This window comes from Anabrus simplex, chromosome 1, assembly GCF_040414725.1.
Source record: "Anabrus simplex isolate iqAnaSimp1 chromosome 1, ASM4041472v1, whole genome shotgun sequence".
Classification (NCBI taxonomy): Eukaryota; Metazoa; Arthropoda; class Insecta; order Orthoptera; family Tettigoniidae; genus Anabrus; species Anabrus simplex.
In genome coordinates, this window is record NC_090265.1 from 1,745,390,444 (window position 1) to 1,745,412,375 (window position 21,932).

At 40.4% G+C, this 21,932-nt stretch overlaps 1 protein-coding gene across 1 annotated transcript in view; it reads left to right on the forward strand.

The window, feature by feature from the left end:
• The first annotated feature begins 2,753 nt into the window (after positions 1-2,753).
• Positions 2,754-21,932, forward strand: part of LOC136864331 (CIMIP2 protein CG18335) — a 100,016-nt gene continuing 80,837 nt past the window's right edge. Inside the window, exons 1-3 of the mRNA XM_067141174.2 lie at positions 2,754-2,800; positions 9,400-9,538; positions 11,767-11,863. Of these exons, the coding sequence (XP_066997275.1) occupies positions 2,754-2,800; positions 9,400-9,538; positions 11,767-11,863 (283 nt within the window). The remainder of the gene's footprint in view (positions 2,801-9,399; positions 9,539-11,766; positions 11,864-21,932) is intronic.

The window sequence follows — 21,932 nt, forward strand, 5'->3', positions numbered from 1 at the left end:
CGTACGTTTCCAAATGCATATCTTAGATTTTCCGTGTTGTATCCTGTTCGCGAGAAAAAAATAGTTGCCATAACTTATGACTCAACCTACGTATTATAATTAATTCTTACCTTATATAATTTGTAATCCATAATTGTGAAACACACTGTAACTTCCAGAATGGTAAAAGGTGACGAGAACGATGGAGAATATTCCGTACATTATAAGCTATGTATTAGACACATTAGAATTTTCAGAAGGAAGCTTTTTTTGTAATGTAGCTTTCTGGAAGCCTGGCCAGGATATATATAAAGAGAAGAACTTGACGGTGACAAGTTAATTATTGGGAAGAGTTATTGAGAGTTAAGATACTGTTAAGTGAGTTGTTGGAAGTGAGTTATTGTGTAGCAACGTGTAGACATTTTTTTTTTTGCTTTACGTCGCACCGACACAGATAGGTCTTATGGCGACGAAGGGATAGGAAAGGCCTAGGAGTTGGAAGGAAGCGGCCGTGGCCTTAATTAAGGTACAGCCCCGGCATTTGCCTGGTGTGAAAATGGGAAACCACGGAAAAGCATCTTCAGGGCTGCCGACAGTGGGGCTCGAACCCACTATCTCCCGATTACTGGATACTGGCCGCACTTAAGCGGTAGACATGCTTTTAAGCAGTCAACTGTTTTATTTGTGTTCCAAAGTTGTATTCTCCATGTGCAGCGATTGGCTCGTTTTTAAATGGAAGGAAGCGGCCGTGGCCTTAAGTTAGGTACCATCCCGGCATTTGCCTGGAGGAGAAGAAGGAAACCACGAAAAACCACTTCCAGAATCGCTGAGGTGGGAATCGAATCCCCATCTACTCAGTTGACCTCCCGAGGCTGAGTGGACCTCGTTGCAGCCCTCGTACTACTTTTCAAATTTTGTGGCAGAGCCGGGAATCGAACTCAGGTCTCCGGGGGTGGCAGCTAATCACATCAAATACTACACCACGGAGGCAGACTGGTGTTAATATGTGAAGAATAAATAGGCCTATCAAGTTCTTCAGGCGGGGGATGTTCCATTCAGGTATAAAGAGGCAGGTAGAAGAGGAGATACAGTAGATACCGAAAGACAGGGGAAGTTGCTGACTATGCATCGACCTTAGAGAATGGGTTCCTCGTCAGTAGAGAGAGTTATGGACATCCCTTTATTGCCAGTGTACATGTAGCATATTTTGGTGACGAAACAGTCATGAGCAATGAGTATGTCTTGTTGTGTTTCTGTCCTGGCTGGAGATGAAGGAGCAAGGTTAAACAGCGGGCGAGTCATTCATCAGCGAGGTCGCGGAGTCATAAGCGTAGCATTTACTCGAGAACAGGACCAACAAGAGTTTTCTTTCTTGCTTTACTCAATGAAGCATTGCCGACATGATTCACAGGAAGAATATTCAAGGAATGATGGTGGTTCTGCCCACGCTACAGCAGTCCCTTGAGCAATCGTAATTTCCCGCGCCTATTCATGATGTAATAATAATAATAATAATAATAATAATAATAATAATAATAATAATAATAATAATAATAATAATAATAATTTCTGATACCAGAAGCTTCATATGCAGCTGAATGCCACGCAATGAATCGGAAATGACTGACAGAGAAATTGGAAATCAAAATCAAAAATCAAAATCTCTTTATTTGCAAATGAGGTGTCTACCTCGGTGGCAAATGGTACATTAAAATACGTTATTGTCAAGCACTAAATTTTAAATTAATAAGAGACGAAGAAAATTTTCCTAGAACACAATATTATACAATTTACGCTAATAATTTGTTCTATTAAACACACACATTATCCTTAATAAATTTTTATTGTTTACAAAATTCTACTTATAATATCTTACAAACATAGTCAACTCATATACAGTACGTAAAATTACTTCTAATAATAATATACAACTGGTATAAAATTAAAATTAACATTGAATTTATTTACATATTTATATTTTACCCATTTTGGAACCTAAGTAGCATAACGACCTGCTGCGTCTTAACCAGAGCCCCTTTTGCCACCACTTTTCAGAGTTCCTGAAGGGCCTTCACAGCTACCGTAGCAGTCCCAGGGCCCTCGAAGTCCCCACTGTACTTCACCCCTACAGGCAGTCCCCTACTTGGGCTGTCCAAACTCCATAGACCAGGGGATGGAATTAATTTAATCACACACATTTTTTATTTACAATATCCTGCACTGGTCGAATGCCCTCTAATATTTCATTTATTTTCTCTGTTGTTGTTTATTCTCTTCTTGAATATCTGTACAGATTTTGGAAAATCTTCAGGTAGCTCCTTATTAATTACGGTCTTATTTCGCCCAATTCTTATGTGCAGAATTCAGTTAGGATGTCTACGAAGCAAGAAAAATATGTAAGAACTGCTCCGAAAAAGGAGAGGGACGTGGCCGTAATCTTAATTAAGGTACAGCCCCAGCATTTGTCTGGTGTGAAAATGGGAAGCCAAAGAAAACCCTCTTCCAGGATGCCGACGGTGGGATTCGAACCCACCATCTCCCGAATGCAAGCTCACAGCTAGATGACCCTAACCGCATGGCCAACTCGCTCGGTAACGATGTATTTCAACAAGACAACAATGCGTTAGACGTTCCTAAACAACGTTTAATTACAGCATGTGACTTAATTTCAAAATTACGCGTGGCGATTTTCGAAGAAAGAATCTTCAGGATTAGAAATCCTAGTGTTTAGAAGTTGTTTGTTAGAAGTTAGAAGTTTATTTCGAGCCATCAAAATGTCTATCGCCGTTCTTGAAACTCCAGAGCCACATTTCATCCCCGGGTAAGTTGAAAGTTCAGATGAAAGATGCCATACAGTGGGGTTGCAGGTGGGCACGTTTATTTGTACTCACTAGCTCTTACCACAGTTGATTCTTCTTCTTCTTCTTCTTCTTCTTCCGCTTTTCCCCACACCTGTGTGGTTGCGGGTGCGAACTGTGTCGCACATGGGGATTTAATCCTGTTTTACGGACGGATGCCCTTCCTGACGCCAACCCTACCCTATGTGAAAATGACAGTGTTGGGACAAACACCCAATCCCTGAGCCAGAAGAATTAATTAGCCGCGATTAAAATTCCCCACCCGTATGGTAATCGAACCTGGGACTCTCTGAACAGAAGGTCTCAAAGCTGACCATTCAGCCAAATCGTAAAATAGTAATAATAATTGTTCCTGGGATTTCGTGGAATGCAGAGGTGAAAGAAGTTGCCGGGGTGAATGTGTAGACAGGGAAATGACCAAAGCATAAGTTAAAGCACTAAATTTTGAAATTTTACTTCTTTCCTTCTTTTTTGATTTTAAAAATACATAATCTGAACAAACAACAACAAATAACAGTTAATGACCTCGTCAGCTCGGATAACAACAGTGGACTATAAGTGCAAAAATCAGGTTCAAGAACTGGATAGAATTATCAACAAGATAATGTATAAGGGATAAGCATTGTAGCTCTGAAGGTACACTATCTTACCAAGAGTATATTTGCTCCATTCACTTACATTCTAGGAGACTTATGCCCGGTTTCTGGAACGTGAGATATCGAACCTATAGTGGTATCGAATGGTTAACTCGTGTTTTGGCGTTGCGCGAACGTGATACATCTATCGATTCGATAAATCTCCTGCTTAGAAGGCCCTGAGCAGGAGATATCTATTTGTTAACTTGGTAACGCGTGCGCAGTACTTCAGTATCAGCAACTAACATTGTGTTTGTTAAAATTTTCTATGGTTTTCTCATCTTCTTCCGACGAAGAAATTGTAGAAATGGTCAACATTATAGAACGACCACAATTATATCATCGTCGGCCTAATGTTCTAATGAAGTATAGTGAAAATGAAATTCAAAGACAGATTGAGGTTAAACAAATATACTGGTATAGGTTTGGTAGAGGTTACAGGCGACAACTTGCATCCTGTGACAAATAATTTTCCATTGTACCCTGTTGATGAAATATTAATTACGATACCCTTATCATGTTTGTATCTGTGACTGCATTCGTGTTCATAAAAGCACTGGTACCAGTAACTGAGTATACCAGATAATTAAACATTTATCGTAGCTGGTCTACTTGCATTGACAGTGAGCATATACTTTTATCGTGGGATTGTTTTTAATTAACGATATTCCATTACAAGGAACTAACAGGTTATATAATTGTGTTAATTACCCGATATATATAGTTATACCGTGGTCAAACAATGTTCATATTTTGGAATAGCAGGAAAGAGACACGGGTACGGTATACTTAAGGCTCAGTGCAAACAGGATCGCGCGTGGCACATGCTACTGGTGTGCATATTTCATTAGAAATTCTCAAACAATGTCAAATTCTTCTGAAAGTCCTTAAACACTACGAAACTGTCACCCACGTCTGGAAGAACTAGTCGAATACAAATTTATCTCTGCATGGCACAGAGGAGATAATGGGAGCTGCACAGAAAGCTCAAATGCGATGCATTACTTGTGCGCATGCGCCTGCCAATCTAGGGAACAAATCTAATGCATAAAAGCAAAGCAGTACGAGGGGTGGCATCTAGTGTGTATTAATGAAACTTGATCAATGAGCCAATAGTTAACAGTTCCATAAGTTAGCAGCTATTACGCTGTGCAACGCAGCGAAGATTTATCGAGTCGACAGCTGTAACAAAGCAATAGCTATCGGATAGATATCTCACCATTCTAGAAACCGGGCATTATCCTCGTAAAGTATTGTAGGCTAGCCTCTATAAGGCACAAGTTTCTTACAAAATTATGTCTTACAACTTTCAAAATACTGCGTTTGCAGTCACTTGTGCTCAGCAGTCTGTTACACACTGGTTTATCAATAATTACTCTTGAAACCGGGGCAATGAGCGCCCATACTAAATGGCTTCAACGTAAAATTAGAAGGTTTAAGACGATCGGCCATGAACAGAAGGCTAGGAGGTGAAACACTTGCACTCCTTTTAGAAAAACACTTCAAATCCTAAATGGGCTTATGGCCCGAAGTTGCAGAGGCTAAGCTGTTCTGGAGAGGGGTGACTAAAGGAAAAATATTAGATGCCGAAGACGAGTGAAGAATTAGGGGTTTAGAAAATTTTAGTCACCCTATACCAAGTTGAGTGGGAATCAACAGAGGGTGAACACTCTTTGTTCCCTTAATTTACGCGTTTCCCAACAGGGATTTCAACAGAGTCCTCATATTTTCTGAAAATTTACATGTAAACAATGACTTGAGAACTTTACATTAGTAAAAGAAGTTTGAAACCTTCCCCTCAAGTTATCTTCCTGGATTTGTCACATGTTAAGAGATGTCTGCCATTACCTTGAGTTGTTGGGCCTTCCGAATGCCGGCAGGCATCCCCTGCCTCCTAATTACGCCGCACACACACACGACGGGAGCGGTGAAGATGACAATACGGCCTTAAAGGGCCCAGCTCTTATAGCATCTCAGAGGGGAAGATTCCAGAACTCTCTTGAGATAGGTAGAACGCCTGTTCACACCCCCAATTTTAATTGGTTAGAGAGATACACACACAATTCCGGACTCGTTAATAACTTAAGGAAGAAAGAAGCCATAGGAGTGTTGACAACATAAATGGATTAAAACAATCTACAAATACTTAAGGGTTTACCACCTTCAAAAAAACTGAAATTCCTTTCAAATTAGTTGTCCTTGATGCCACCAGAGAGGGCACATAGGCCGATAGTAGAGACATCTAATGGTTAAAAGTCCAAGTATTTTGAGTTACTTTAGTTCGAGGTCCCTAGCACAGATGGCCTTCTAGAAGGCATCCAGTTCAACGAGACGGAGGAGATATACCCGCGGTATAATAATAATAATAATAATAATAATAATAATAATAATAATAATAATAATAATAATAATAATAATAATGGCGTGTGGCCTCCGGAGACGCCTGGTGCAGGTCTTTCTAGCTGATACCTTATAGGCGACCTGCGCATCTGTGAGGATGGGGGCCTATCTATGATGAATTCTAATGCTGAAGACCATTTTTGTAGTGCACAAATGGTCCTATTAACGAAATGCGACTAAGAACATTGATCAATGGTACGATTGTGAGGGAACTGTTAAAATATGTACTTCCTGTTTAATTGGAACAGTTTTCTGGGTTTTGAAAGTAGAAATAACATTTCTGTGGCTTTGTTTGTCATAAGTACAATGAACAGTAATTCATTCAGGCAGCAATGATCTGCACTTAGTGTTACCGCCCCAGATGGCATATTCCCTAACAATTGTTTACCTAGTTTTCCTTAAATGTTTTCAAAGTATTTGTAAATGTATTGAACATTTCCCTTGATAACTTATTTTCGATCTTTTCCAGTTCTCCTATCAAGTAGTCCTGGTGTTGGTCCCATACACTGGAACCATACTGTAACTGCGGTCTTAGCACAGACTTATACGCCCTCTCCTTTCCATCCTTACTACAACCCCTAAATACTCTCATAACCATGTGAAGGCATCTGTAACCCTTCCTAACAACCTCGTTAATATGATTACTCCAATGAAGATCATTCCTTATATTAACACCTAGGTACTTACATTGTTCCCCATGAGGTACTATCACCTCATCAACACAATAATTAAAACTGAGAGGGAATCGAAACTGGTCTTCGCTCAATAAATGTCATGTTTTATACACTGTGTTGAATAGTGAAACATTCCTCAATTAATTCCCATTATATAACTATCATTTTTTAGAGATGGTGATTACTTTTTTTGAGAGGAAGCACAACTAGGCAACCATCCTCTCGTAACACTAATCAGATGAAAAATGGAAGAGCACTTCAAAGAATGAATGCATTGTATCTGCAAAAGAAGGGAAGGGCCATGAAGAGCATGGAAAAACATTGTTTTTACAATCTGTTTTACGCGTCGCACCGACGCAGATAGGTCTTATGGCGACAATGGGATAGGGAAGGGCTTGTAGTGGGAAGGAAGTGACCATGGCCTTAATTAAGATACAGCCCCAGCATTTGCATGGTATGAAAATGGGAAACCAAGGAAAACCATCTTTGGGGCTGCCGGCGGTGGGGTTCGAACCCACTATATCCCGAATGCATGCTCACAGCTGTGTGACCCTTACCGCATGGCCACTTGTTTGGTAATAAAATACTTTTTTCCTAGGCCTCACAAACCCAATACCGTCGGGATCGGAAAGGAACAAGAGTTGATGAAGGGAGGTCTAATAGGAAAGACAATGAAAGTGTAAAACCTGGCACAAATAAGTGGAAGCAATGCCAGACTTTCCCTCTTGGTGAAACTTACAACTTGACTTCGTAGTTGAGCATAATATTGCAGTATTTTTGGCATGGTTATTAAACTTTGCTTCCGATAGATTATAACCGTATAATGCTTTCAAGAACAACCACAAAGAGATCAGTGAAAAGAAGTGAGAGTATTCCTTGATTTTAGATATGGTATTATCAAATGTAGTTTAGAATGAAATTATCCCTGCTGCTGCCCCATCCTTTTCTATCCCCTAGAAAAGTTATCTTTTTTTAAATTGCTACGCCCACTTCACAAGCGGATGTTGAGGGGAAAGTGAGGTACTAGTGTATCTGCCGCACTTTCCACTTGCTTCTGCAGTGGCCCTCCTTCCCAGTTGTATCCCCGTCCCAAAGTCTCACGCTCCAGGACACTGCCGTTGAGGCAGTAGAAGTGGGATCCTTCACTGAGTCCGGGGGGGGGGGGGGGAAACCAACCCTGGAGGGTAAACGGATTAAGAAAGAAAGAAAGAAAGAAAGAAAGAAAGAAAGAGGGTGCCTGCTGCCATTTCTTGATGGATACAGTACATTTGTATCCATCTCTTGGCACAGGCCAGAATAAAGTGTAGCTTTCACCGAAGTCCCAGTCTCATCCATGGCTGTGACAATATGGAAGCTGCTGGGGTATGGGTGGTGCTGAGTAATGACATTCGGAGCACGGCTAGTGCATCCGAGTGTTATGAAAGGTGTTGCTCATAGGGTCAGTCGTGCTGCAATAGCACTTTATGACCCAGTGAGGAAAGCAATGGCAAACTACCTCACTCCTCATCTTGCCTAGTACGCCTCATTTTGGTGCTGCCATTGGTTTTTGCGGTTTCCTTATAACCGCATAACCTTTGGTGGTGCTATTTGAGGATCCAACCAGCCTCTGGGCTGATGACCTAACAGACAGACAACATCAGACAGCCCTATGATGTAAGAAAGGTTATTAGTTTCATTTCTAAATCAATTATAGTTCATAATTTGCCACAATTCATTTATTTTCTATGATAGGATAATGCAATTTGACACAGAAGTTGTATTTATCTTTATGAAACCGGGTGAGTTGGCCGTGCGGTTAGGGGCGCACAGCTGTGAGCTCGTATCAGGGAGATAGTGGGTTCGAATCCCACTGTCGGCAGCCCTGAGAAAGGCTGTACCTTAATTAAGGCCACGGGCGCTTCGTTCCCATTTCTCGGCCGTTCCTGTCCCATCGTGGCCATAAGACCTATCTGTGTCGGTGCGACGTCAAGCAAATAGCAAAATATACATCTTTATAAAGACATCGATATATAGATTTAGAATGTTCATAAATATGCATGGAGGTATGCTCATTTGGCCGTTCTTCCGACTCCTTGGCTGAATGGTCAGCGTTGAGACCTTGGGTTTAGAGGGTCCCGGATACGATTCCCGGCTGGGTCGGTGATTTCAATCGCGTCTGATAATTCTTCTGGCTCGGGGCCTGGGTGTTTGTGTTTGTTCCAACACTTTCCTCTTCATACCCAGAAAACACACCACACTACCAAGCGCCATAAAACACGCAATAGTCATTACATCTCTCCATATAAGGTTGGCGTCAAGAAGGGCATCCGGACGTAAAACAGAGCCAAATCCACATGTGCGACAGAGTTCGCACCGCGACTCCACATATGTGGGAAAGGCGATAGAAGAAGAAGAAGAAGAAGAAGAAGAAGAACTCTTTGGCCGTGCATTTGTAGAAAAGAAATATCAGCATTTAGCACTAGTTCTACGATGATGAAAATGACATAATAATAATAAGTTAATAAGTCATAGATGAAATTAAACAATTAAAAGAAGTGGATTCTCATAAAATAAAACTGAAATTAATACTGTAGCTATTTTTTTTAAATTACAGTAAAACTAGAATGAAGTAAAACACTACACATAGTTTCTCCCTAAAAATGTCGTGTTTATATTCTCCATCAATATCATAACCAGCTCTTAAAAAATACTGTAGTTACATCTCCTCAAGGAAGTGTATATTCTATCAGTTTTGCCAAACTTGTGGTGGTTAATTCGTGACCGTTCGCCGTATGGCGTGCGATCGTGGATGAACCGGTGATGATAACCTACTCTCATTTCTGTGAAAGTTATAGAATGTTCATTTAATTGCAGGTATACGGGGTACTGCCCGCAGTACCTGTACCGTGTAGGGGACACCTATGGCAGTCTCACACACAAGCTCTTACTGGATCCAACCATAACTCGGTCAGAAAATTTAGTGCTTTCGGACCGAACTATGGATGACTATCAGGTACAGTAGTTTTATAGACCACTCATAGAAGCAGAGTAATTTTTGTGCAGTAGAGTTATCCCACATTTTAGCAAGGCACCTTGCGGCAAAGGAACGCTATTCTTGATGCAGCATCGATTACTGTGTATCTAGTTTTTTATGCTTTGTGTAAGTTTATAATTTTTGGAAAAATGTTTATGTGTTCATTAAACTTCCCTAATTCTGCTCTCGGTAACACAGCGCCATATCAAGAGTTGGTGAAAATAGGAAAATAGTGTTATCCTAGATCAGGGATGGCAAACCTTTTCCGACTAGCGTATCAATTAAAGTTGCGTTTATTACTTTTTACTGTATAGTGTGCCATTGGTTATTTTCCTTTAAAACCATCATTTGATTTCATTTGGTTATTAGATTGCATTACATATAAATCCATTCGACTGAATTTTTCATGATTTCATTTTGCAAACACCACTGAAAATTACACAAAATAAACAGATGAATTTTAGGAATAAGATCTATTTTTTGCTGTAACCTAATAAAATGTTTATAAAATATGGCCGTGGAATTAATTGTGACATACTTCATTATTAAAGCGTAATGTTAAAATATGTTATGTTGCTCGATTTTCGACCTATTTATTACATGTTAAACACTCAAATATGTTAGTATGTTGTGTGGTGGGCCACGAAAGTCGTGTTCGCGTGTCGTCTAATGGCACGCGGGTGATAGGTTCGCCATCCGTGTCGTAATAGATAGCAAGATGTCTTTCGGAAGCGGAACCCCATTCTCGCTGTCGCATTTTTTCCTTCTTTTTTAATCCCTCGTATGTTTACAACTTTTCAAATGGCGTGTATATGCTCATAACTTTCTGTTACTACTTCCTATAGCACAGCGCCAAATTCAGGACTTGGTGACAGTAGAATAGCGTTATCCTGGTCGGTAGATGCAGAGTGGGTCTCGGCCCACCTTTTCCGACTAGCCTGTCAGTTAAAGTTTAGTTTGTTACTTTCTACAGTCTAGTGTGTCCTCTGCATTCGGGAGACGCGTCCCAGGTGGCGGAATGGTGGTTCCTAATCGACTTGCCGGCGGACTTCAGGGAAATAAAATAGCTTTCGCGGACCAAACACACTACCGCCCTGCGGACGAAGAATACACCCACGGTACCCCTGCCTGTCGTAAGAGGCGACTAAAAGGGGCGACCAAGAGATGATCAAATTAGAACCATGAGACTACTTGTGATTAGTACCGCCGCGCGGGGAACACCATGGGTCGCTTTTACTTGCGCGTAGTACCGCTATGTTAGGTACGCAATAGGTTTGTGATTAGTAGCAATAGAGTGCGTTGCCGGCTACTATAGTACCTGTGATTCGTACTCCTATATGAGCAACACCATGGGATGAGCGACACCATGGTACGCCAGCGTAGCAGGTTCGCGGCTAATCTTTTCTTAAGCAGTTAGGGTCGTGCGGCTGTGAATTTGCATTCAGGAGATAGTGAGTTCGATGAAGTGATGAAATGTGGGAGATATATTTAAAGCACAGTAAATTGCAATGCCTTATTGCTCTAGTATTTTCGTATTATGGATTTTCTTGTTGTCATTACATGTTTAACGTTTCGTTACAATGCAATGCCTGAGATAAATTTAATTAATTGTTTTTATCTAAGAGCGAGAGGGAATCCATAACTGAAAATACGAGTAAATCAAATATTCCGAGTTTCTTTTTCTTACGGTCTTTATTTAGGGAACCTTTAGTAGAGTACCTTCAACTTCTAGTGCATAGAAAAGCTCAAGCTCTCGTATTACGTTTACTGGTCCTGTTATCGCTGCAATAAACGTTACCACACGTAGCTGGGAGGCACTTAAGCTTATTATTAGGTCACGAGTTTATTCCACCTGAAAGGCAGTAACTAGTATCAGACATGTAGAATGTTTAACGAAATCCATCGATTCATTCTTTTAGTATTGCATCTTTATCAGTTAAAGAAGAACCCAAAATCTGAATTTCAGAGAAAAATCTGAAAAATTGAAAAGAATTTTATTGGACACAAGGAAACAAAGGAAAGGGATTGGTAGTCATTCAAATAGTGTTAGCAGTCAGAATAAATCTTTAATTAATTTGGTACAGTTTCGGAATAGAGAAAGGTACTTACAGTATATAATTCAGACACCTTTAAAAAAGAAATGAACTTCATGAATCCGTGACAATGTGAAATGAAACTTAATCTGTTGTTCTGCCTTCTGTACACAGGTATTACGACCGCCTCATAAAGACCTAGATATTGTGAAGGCACGTTTCCGAGAAGGAGATCCGTTGTATCAGCATCCTATGATGGCAGGATATGAAGGTAATGGTATTTTAGTATGTTGTAGTCTGGCTCCAGTGTCGTTTTCTGAGCCAGACGTTGAGGCGTTGTTATAGATTAAATTAGTGGATTAAATATAAGCCCCGACATTTTGCCTCCCCTCCCCCGCTATTTCTTTTACCAAATTATTCAGATCACGAAATGAATTAATGTAATACAAAGTCATGGAGAACAAAGAGAAATTCTGCAGAGAATTACGATTTTCTTTCAAAGGTGACATACGTACTTTAGCCATTTCAGTACTGCACCTGTCCAAGGCTTCAGTGCATAATAATAATAATAATAATAATAATAATAATAATAATAATAATAATAATAATAATAATAATAATAATAATAATAATAATAATTCGTAAGTGCATTAACTGAGTGGAAGTGCGTGATGAGACCTTTGAAGAAAAACCCTAGAATCGAAGTCCCATCACCCCTACTTCACAGTAACCGCGACTAGACTTTAGAGCAAAACGGGCCGATGGTGCGTCCGTATTAATGGGCATTAAATGAAGCATTTATAAGCAGGGGTTTCAAATGAGAGGAATACAACGTCACTACTAAATTAGAAGAATGGCATTATTAAAGTTTTACAAATATAAATTTTATTAAACTGAGGAAAGAACATTTACTGAAATGAAATGGCGTATGGCTTTTAGTGCCGGGAGTGTCCGAGGACAAGTTCGGCTCGCCAGGTGCAGGTCTTTTGATTTGACTCCCGTAGGCGACCTGCGTGTTGTGATGGGGGATGAAATGATGATGAAGACGACACATACACCCAGCCCCCGTGCCAGGGAAATTAACCATTGATGGTTAAAATTCCCGACCCTGCCGGGAATCGAACCCGGGACCCCTGTGACCAAAGGCCAGCACGCTAACCATTTAGCCATGAAGTCGGACAGAACATTTACTAAGATTAATATAAAATGTGCCATAAGATTTAACATTAATCGAAGATATCATCATCATCATCATCATCATCATCATCATCTGTTTACCCTCCTGGTTCGGTTTTTCCCTCGGACTTAGCGAGGGATCCCACCTCTACCGCCTCAAGGGCAGTGTCTTGGAGCTTCAGACTCTTCGTCGGGGGATACAACTGGGGAGTATGACCAGTACCTCGCCCAGGCGGCCTCACCTGCTATGCTGAACAGGGGCCTTGTGGAGGGATGGGAAGATTGGAAGGGATAGGCAAGGAAGAGGGAAGGAAGCGGCCGTGGCCTTAAGTCAGGTACCATCCCGGCATTCGCCTGGAGGAGAAGTGGGAAACCACGGAAAACCACTTCTAGGATGGCTGAGGTGGGAATCGAACCCACCTCTACTCAGTTGACCTCCCGAGGCTGAGTGGACCCCGTTCCAGCCCTCGTACCACTTTTCAAATTTCGTGGCAGAGCCGGGAATCGAACCCGGGCCTTTGGGGGTGGCAGCTAATCACGCTAACCACTACACCACAGAGGCGGACATCGAAGATATGAGGGATTTAAATCGGTGAAATTAATGTTTATTTGTCCTTTAGAATTTGCATTCCGCACCAAATAATCCCATAATATTTGAGAAGCATTTCCCTCATTATTATTTCCACTATTCACATACATTGTCAAAACACTCATTAATTGATTGGTGAATTAATTATATACAATAAAAGGCACAGTTATAATTACATGTAATGTAATCTTCATGACTTCATATTTATGAGTTGAAGTCCGCTGTATCATGATCTCCTGTGATCACGTCATTACATGATCATGTGATTAAGGCAATGTTGTAACTATGACAAGCACATCCCCAAATATCTGAAAGTCATATTTTAACTCCTACTAACTAACCGCATTATTATTTACAATGATGTAAATAATCGCATAGGGATATTTCGCCGGGATTATTAATAATACCATGGAATAATACAACACAGAAACAACGCTGAACCTATGGACAACATGTTGACGATAAAATCATGATCTCACATGTAATAATACACTTATCTAAAATCAAGCACATATAATAACACTCTTTAATATATACAGACGTATATGGAAGGAGTGGTCCTTCCATCGCCAAAATGACGGTGATGATACTCGTCGTCCTCAGATGGGATCGAACCCGTGGTCTTCTTGCAGCTGGATGCATGTTTTTAAATCCCTAGATCGCATCAAATAAATGAAATAAAAGTTGGGAGGGATTCTTCCGTTTCCTAATATGTTAATTCAATTACAACGATGACAATTAACTATTCTGTGTGTGTGTTTGTCGTATATTACCAGAAACGAACAATCAGTCAACACCCCCAAAAGTTATGAAGCCTGCGGTCTGGTCATTCTTCTCAGACCCCTATTGTAAATCTTCGAGGCTCATTCAGCTGGTACTTTTACTCAACGTAACGGTAATCTGCACTGTCTCCCTTTCAACTCAGTCAAGGAAGGATATCTCTCTTCCCTCAGCTACCTCGATATTAAAATTCGGGCTAACGCAGCCCCTTAGAGTACAAATCTAACATATTTTGTTCCCATATGGTTTTATTCAACCTCATTTGTCATTAGTGTGGCATGATTCCTCACACTTTACATAAATTATCTCTGACACATCTCCATTTTTGCTCCAAACTATCAATTGGCGACGTATTAACCGACCATCGTTCCTAGTTCGACACTCCAAACACACACATATTTGCATAAGAATCTATTCTTCGAGACGTTCTAAAAATTTACCTATTATGTCCACGATCTAAAAATCATACTTGCATCCGAGATTGTATCTTTAACTTCTCAAATACTCTGTCTTACGCATGAAGTACAAAGTAGTCTACGTACTTTCTGAGGATACAGAACGTCTCATCTCATAGTAATAATTGAGATTATTTAAATGGATACTACTTCCATTCATTATAATACTTCACGCAGAAAAAAATATATTAATACTAAAATCTTATAATTAATTCCAAGGGGTTAAACAAAATGCTGGTTTTTATACCAGTGAACAAAGTCCTACTACATTAAACTAAGAAACTATAATCCCTTTGAAGCAGCCTGCGACCATCATTTACATTTGTAACAAGCCTTACATTCTTTACCCGATACCTCCATTTCGAACTCGTAGTTGGGCTGCCTAATCAGATGAAATGGGGTCGCTCAGCGGATACCTCAGGGTGTTCAGATGCCAAGTAAGACATGAAATCTTACTTCAAGTTACGCTTTACGTGAGTATGAAAAGATTAACAACGCACGGGAGACGCCTATAGAATCTCATGACATAATAGTAATAACCGTCAACCAATTTCTTAAATCAAAGTATTCAACGACGTGAGAACTGGTCATGAGTAAATGGAGTATTTAATTAATCAACAATTCACTTAACTAAGCAACTAACTTACCAACTAGGCTATAATGAAAGAATTCATGACACATTAAATTGTAGAAAAATGAACAAGATATTTATTGACTAAATATTGGACTATTAAATTGGAATTTAATCCATGGCATTACTTGTCATTGCGTATTTACAAGTGTGGATTGTGAGTCAGCGCTGGCTCGTAGAAAGAGAAATAATATCTAGTATTAAATTATGTAGATCAGTTCCATCATGAAATCAAAATTGAGTATGTACATATTTACAATCGATCACTGGACATCTAAGGTCCATTCTGAAGTTAAGTCATAGATACAACACCAACATAATTAAGTTGTTACGAGAGCTCATTTGTTTTAAGACTAATTAAACAAGTCTGAATAAAACACACGGTTAAGCTGAAGTGTATATAAAGTCCACTAATAAGCTCAAACTTGAAATTAAACCAGATTATGACTTTAAATTGCAGGACTGAACTGTATATCACAGTTATATTTAATCGCCAATCATATTAGAATTGAGCGTTGAGAATATTAAATAGTAAATCGTAGCTGATACTCAGTAAATGACGAGTCACTAATAAGTAAATCCACATAAGTAAACTCGAATAAGTAAATCTGGATGCGTAAATCCATATGAGTAAATCCTAACTCATGCTTTATTACTTCTTTCACGTTCTGCATGGACAACTACTTACGGACTAAGGCATTTGTTCCTAGTGACTGTTAAATTTGGCTCCTACTCTAACATTTCCCTAGATGTTGTTCGTTGAGAAAATGCAAGTTTAAACAGAGTATATGTTAATCTATTCAGCTATCTAACCAACTTCAACATAAACTTTGGCTGTCATACACATGTCTTTTAGGCTCAATGTCCCTTTCCTTCGTTATATTCCATAACATTCTACTTCAATGCAAGCTATTTTATTCATAAGCGCAGTTACAATGCAAGTGCTATGTCGTTGTATTCAGAAACATAATATATTTATCGGTGTCGTGAATGCATTTGGTCAAAACACAGCTATAAAACGTATCGTAGTATTCCGATATTCATTACAGCACATCTAAAGTTGACATACGATCCCGTCACAAGCATAATTCTACAATAGTAAATTCTGTTCATACCTTGGCTTAGGTCAATCCTGCGGTGTGGGCAATCTCACGTATACGAATCTAAAGAATGTAGCGTGGCATATCTTAAACTGCGGGCACTCAATGGCCCCTACGTAGTGCGTATAAATCTCCTCATATCACTATATAACTCATACTTTTCCTCAAGTTAGCACAATTGTAACCTTATTTCAACATTCATATAATATCTTAACATCGTAGCCTCAATATTAACTCGTCGCGTTCCCATATACATGACCATGTCAAAACTACCACACTATGTTTCTTAAAACAACATTTTAAAGTTGCTATATATCATAACTAGAGACGGGAATTTGCCTATTTGCCTATTTTATTCCTGTGTTCCGAAACGTAGGCTTTTGAGATATAAATCCGTTTTAGGTTCCTTTAAGCTAGATTTAGTTGGTTTTATTGTGCCTATAAATGCCTATTCCAGGGGTTTGTGCCTATTTGGAGTATAATTGCCTATTTGATGCCTTTTTAATCTATTTTAAAGAAGCCGATTTTCTTCCAGTGCATTATATTGTAACTGATGTGCTCGACAGTATTATCTTCTCATTTCTCAAGATCTGTTTACCCCACGAACAAAAATAGGAATTCTTGGAAGTCATCAGAAATAGTTCTTGGGAAATTTCCGTCAGGAGAAACAAGGAACAATTTCACCTCGAAGCCTTCAACCCCTCCAACCTTCTAAGATATATGCGAGAACCAATCAACGTCGAACCCTTATACCTCCTTATCAATTTGAACTGCTGTAAGCGTACGTTTTATCTTCAGAACGTGTTGTGGTTTATTGTGAAGAAGAAGGGTGTCTGTGGCAATGCCCAAAGAAAAATCATCGGGCGAGCTGGATGTGCGCTTAGAGGCGCGCAGTTGTGAGCTTGCATGCGGGAGATAGTGGGTTCGAACCCCACTGTCGGCAGCCCTGAAGATGGTTTTCCATGGTTTCCCATTTTCACACCAGGCAAATGCATGGGGCTGTACCTTAATTAAGGCCACGGTCGTTTCCTTCCCACTCCTAGGCCTTTCCCATCCCATCGTCCCCATAGGATCTATCAGTGTCGGCGTGACGTAAAAAATATAATTGTAAAGAAAAATCGTCGAAGTCCTACTGGCTGAAGCGGTGGATCACATGAGATCCCAATTTCACTACGGTTGGAAAGGTAGTCTTCTGCCAAGCTTGGTAAGTTCGTTTGTTCCTTTTATCTTTTTTGGTGACTGAACTACGATCGCATTTCATTGTAGCATTTATATGCCTATTAATTTACGTATTGTGGAAAATTTATTTGGTTGCAATGCTGTATTAGTCGTGAACATTCAATAATTTATATTGCTAAAATGTAAATAATCGAGGAGTTAAAACGCCGATGGCCTCTTCTCACAGAATGAATGAAAATTAAAAATCCGTAATTTGAACTCTGATTCAATTCCCGCGAAAATAGAGATTTACAACTGAAATATTTTCTTTCTGTCTACCTTCTTTCTTTTTTAATCTGTTTACCCTCCAGGGTAGGTTTTTCCCTCGGACTCGGTGAAGGATCCCACTTCGACCGTGTCAAGGGCAGTGTCCTGGAGCGTGAGACCTTGTGTCGGGCAATACAACCGGGGAGGAGGACTAGTACCTTTCCCAGACAGTCTCACCTTCTATGCTGAACAGAGGCCTTGTGAAGGCATGGGAAGATTGGAAAGGACAGGCAAAGAAGAGGGCCGCGTCTTTAAGTTAGGTACCATCCCGGCATTTTCCTGGTGTGAAAATGGGAAACCACGGAAAACCATCCTCAGGGCTGCCGACAGTGGGATTCGAACCCACTATCTCCCGGATGCAAGCTTACAGCTGGGCGCCCCTAACCACACAGCCAACTCGCCCGGTGATGTGGGAATCGAACCCACCTCTACTCAGTTGACCTCCCAAGGCTTAGTGGACCCCGTTCCAGCCCTCGTGCCACTTTTCAAAATTCGTAGCAGAGCTGGGAATCGAACCCGGGCCTACGTTGGTGGCGGCTAATCACGCTAACTACTACACCACAGAAGCGGACTACAACTGAATTGTAATTTTTAAAAATCGTGAGTAACTTTCACCAGCGCTATGTGTAGGCTCCAGTGAACTCTATTACGCTTCCGCTATGCCTTCGCGAAACATAGGTTGAAGATCGAATGTGGTGCAGCTAGGACGATGTCACAGAGGCTAGACATGCAAGATGGCACGGCTTGGACGATGTCACAGCGTGTTTAACAAGGCTACAAAGACTGTCTTTACAAGACCAGGCCGGTGGAAAGACCGTTGGTCTGGATTGGTGAGGTCCGGTTAGTACCCGTTGTGCTGGTTGGGGGGTGGGGAGGCAAGCAAAGAGAGTCTGGGGTGCGTAAGCTCTAGCATCCCATCTAGAGTTTTGCTAAATTGTGTCAAAAAGTAAGTTTATGGGTGAATGCCACGACAATTTCAAATCACGCGGTTTTCTAATTTTCGACGAGGGTAGCAGCCTTGTGGGCACACATGATGCAGGATCTATTGCAGACAACAGAAAATAGTCTTCATGACAGCTGACCCGTCTGATCAAAGCAGGCGAATAGCAACATATGAAATATTCACAAATCTGAAATTTATAGTGCCTCCGTTTTAATTCTTCTATATAAGTAAGAATACTGCTAGAGGCAGCTTGGTGAGTTTCTGGCAAGCATATAGGAAGGATCACTCCTCTACGCTACTCAGGTATCGTATCGCGTCATTTTTATGATTTTTTTCACCCAGTGAACTCGACAGGAAACTGCCAGATCATAACTGACCATTTATGAGGACATATTTCCAAGTAAATTACGAATTCCCTTGTTCCTACTTTAAAGTTTGTTACTTCTAGAAACATCGCCTCTAATAGTCTTTCTCTTTTTTTAATGAAACAAATGCACGTTTATACTGTCCAACTTGTTGACTGAATGATCAGCGTACTGGCCTTCGGTTCACAGGGTCCCGGGTTCGATTCCCGATCGGCTCGGGGATTTTAACCTTAATTGGTTAATTCCAATGGCTCTGGGGCTGGGTGTATGTGGCATTTTCAGCATCAGAAATTATCCTAGGTAGGGCCCTCATCTTCACAGACATGCATGTCACCTAATAGGCCTTCTAAGAGAAAAAGACCCACACCGGGCCTCTCCGGAGGCCATACGCCATAATTATGCTTATACTAAGCATTATTGCCAATTAGCCCAACTGTAGGAATATAAGAACATTATAATTTAAGTCAATTTTATTACTTTTTTAGTTCAAATATGAAATAATACCATATAGATCAACATAGAAATACTGCGATGCATTTGACACGAGTACAGAAAGCGTCAGCTTTTCTACCAGTCCACTGTGAACAGCGACCAACAACAATTTTCTATAGACCTGTGCACTGCAATGATGGGAGATAAAATATCCGCCCTGCATAAACTGGATCATCTTCAGACTTCAACAAGCTGCCGGGAGCAATCACCGAGTAGGAGACGAGTGGCTTTCGCCCGGTGGAGTCATTTAGGGTTGTGGAAGAAGTCAGGAGAAATTTTGACCGAAACTCTGGGAAGGTAGCCGCTGTCAGCAAAAAGTTCCATAAGAGTCCTGCAGCAGAATCCATGATGGAAAACGACGGTAAAAGTAGCCAGGGTGCTACGAGGTGAGGTAGATGAAGCAGTTGAACTAAAATTAGATGAAGTGGCTTCATTGAAGTTTTGTCCAATCACTTCCTGTGATGTTGAGAGATTTCTTTCAGTACAAAACATTCTGCCCGACAGGAGAACAAGATTGTTACCAGAAAACATTGAAACGTTGCTTGTTGTAAATTCCTTTTATGGTATTTGAGCGTGTTATTGAATTATAAGCATTTTTTCATGCCTATTTTGTTGCCTATTTTACAGGTTAGTGCTTATTTACATGCCTATTTTGGCTAATTTAAGAGCCTATACGCCCCTCTATTTTAACTGTTTTAGTGCCTATAATTATCGTCTCCAATCATAACCTATGATTGAGTTCAATGCCCTTATTGCGAAGCAAATAATGCGTGATTCCATATGTTTATTTTACACCGCGCGCAACCAAACGTGACGTCGACTTGTAGCATTACCAATTACGAAATCTCTGTAATCTTCCAGTATGTCATTACTATCAGCTGTTTCCAAAATTCTTTTTCAAACCTCTCGCTACATACGTGTATTTTTGACCGATATACGATGACGTATATATCCAACACATTAGAATCTTATGCTATATTGCTAGATCATGTAACTACGGACTTAAGTATCTCACACTTCACTGGTAACACTCACTTGCATTTCTTATATATCGGTATTATATTCAACCTATCGGCACATGCCTAAGGCACATGTGTAGGCAAACCAAAAATTATGCGATTAAGTATTGTAAATGACTTAGCTCGCTCATGGTTGGTCTTGGTCCAGCTGTTCTGCTTCCCAAATGGATGTAGTTGGGTCTGCGGTCAGGTCATGGGTTGGACATCTGGTACATCATCTGCTTCCTCATCACGGAACTGCTGTCTGGTTTTTCATTCCCTTCCTCATCATGGGTTGGTCGAATGGTTTCCCGTCGCCTTCCTCATCATGGGTTGGTCAAATGGTTTCCCGTCGCCTTCCTCATCATGGCTCGGTCGTATGGCAAGATGTACTGGTCCCCAGCTTGGTCCATCATGTATATTTAGCACATCATCTTCATGGTATTCTTGTCAGCAACTAAAATATGGATTACAGCGCAGTGGACAGCCATTATATAATCCTTTTTGAAGTTTGTAATCCTTGAATTATTATTTCTTTTGTTGGTCTCCGACGTATATCTTCGGTCTCGTTGGTGTTAATTTCAGTGAATCTATCTCTGTCGGCTGCTTCTTGTGGATCTTGAAAACTTATTTTTATTCTGTTTCAATAAATCGAGATGCATCTCTTCTTGTATGAGATCCTTTTCTTTTAGATGCTAGCTTGGTCTTCCTTTGCAGGGTATATATCAAGTGCGCTCTGTATCCGCCCACGCGTATTTCGTGGTACTAGCTGATTTCTTTTTTTAATACCTCTAATCAACTCTGCTTATTTTCCGGTGAATTAACTTGTTTTTTTCTCTTTTCAGACGCTTTTTCCTTTAGTATAGCTTCAGATCGCTTCTTCTTCCTTTAAAATTATAGCGCGGTCGGCAGTTCCGTCTTCACTCTCCGTTGAAAAAATTAAGATGGAGTTTTCTTAACAATCCGTAGTTTTCTACTTTTTTTCGTAAAACAATACGGTAGACAGTCCGCTGTCCGTTTCACTCTCAATACTCCATGACGTGTATGGCCTTCTATGTCACCACAACTGGTGTCTATTCTTTGCTTCCTATAGATCAAATGGACCATACCTTCACTCGGCGCCATTTTGAAAGCTGTCGCGGAGGTGTGAACGGGCACACATTTTATCTAATTAACATGAAAAATTTACTTATTTACGGATGGACAATGACTTTCAAACATAAAAAATTGAAATGTACTTATCTATTGTGATCATTCTTCTTCGGGATGGGCACATCCATGATGACTATCATCTCGACGTCTTCGATGTCGTGAAGTCTTCGGTTC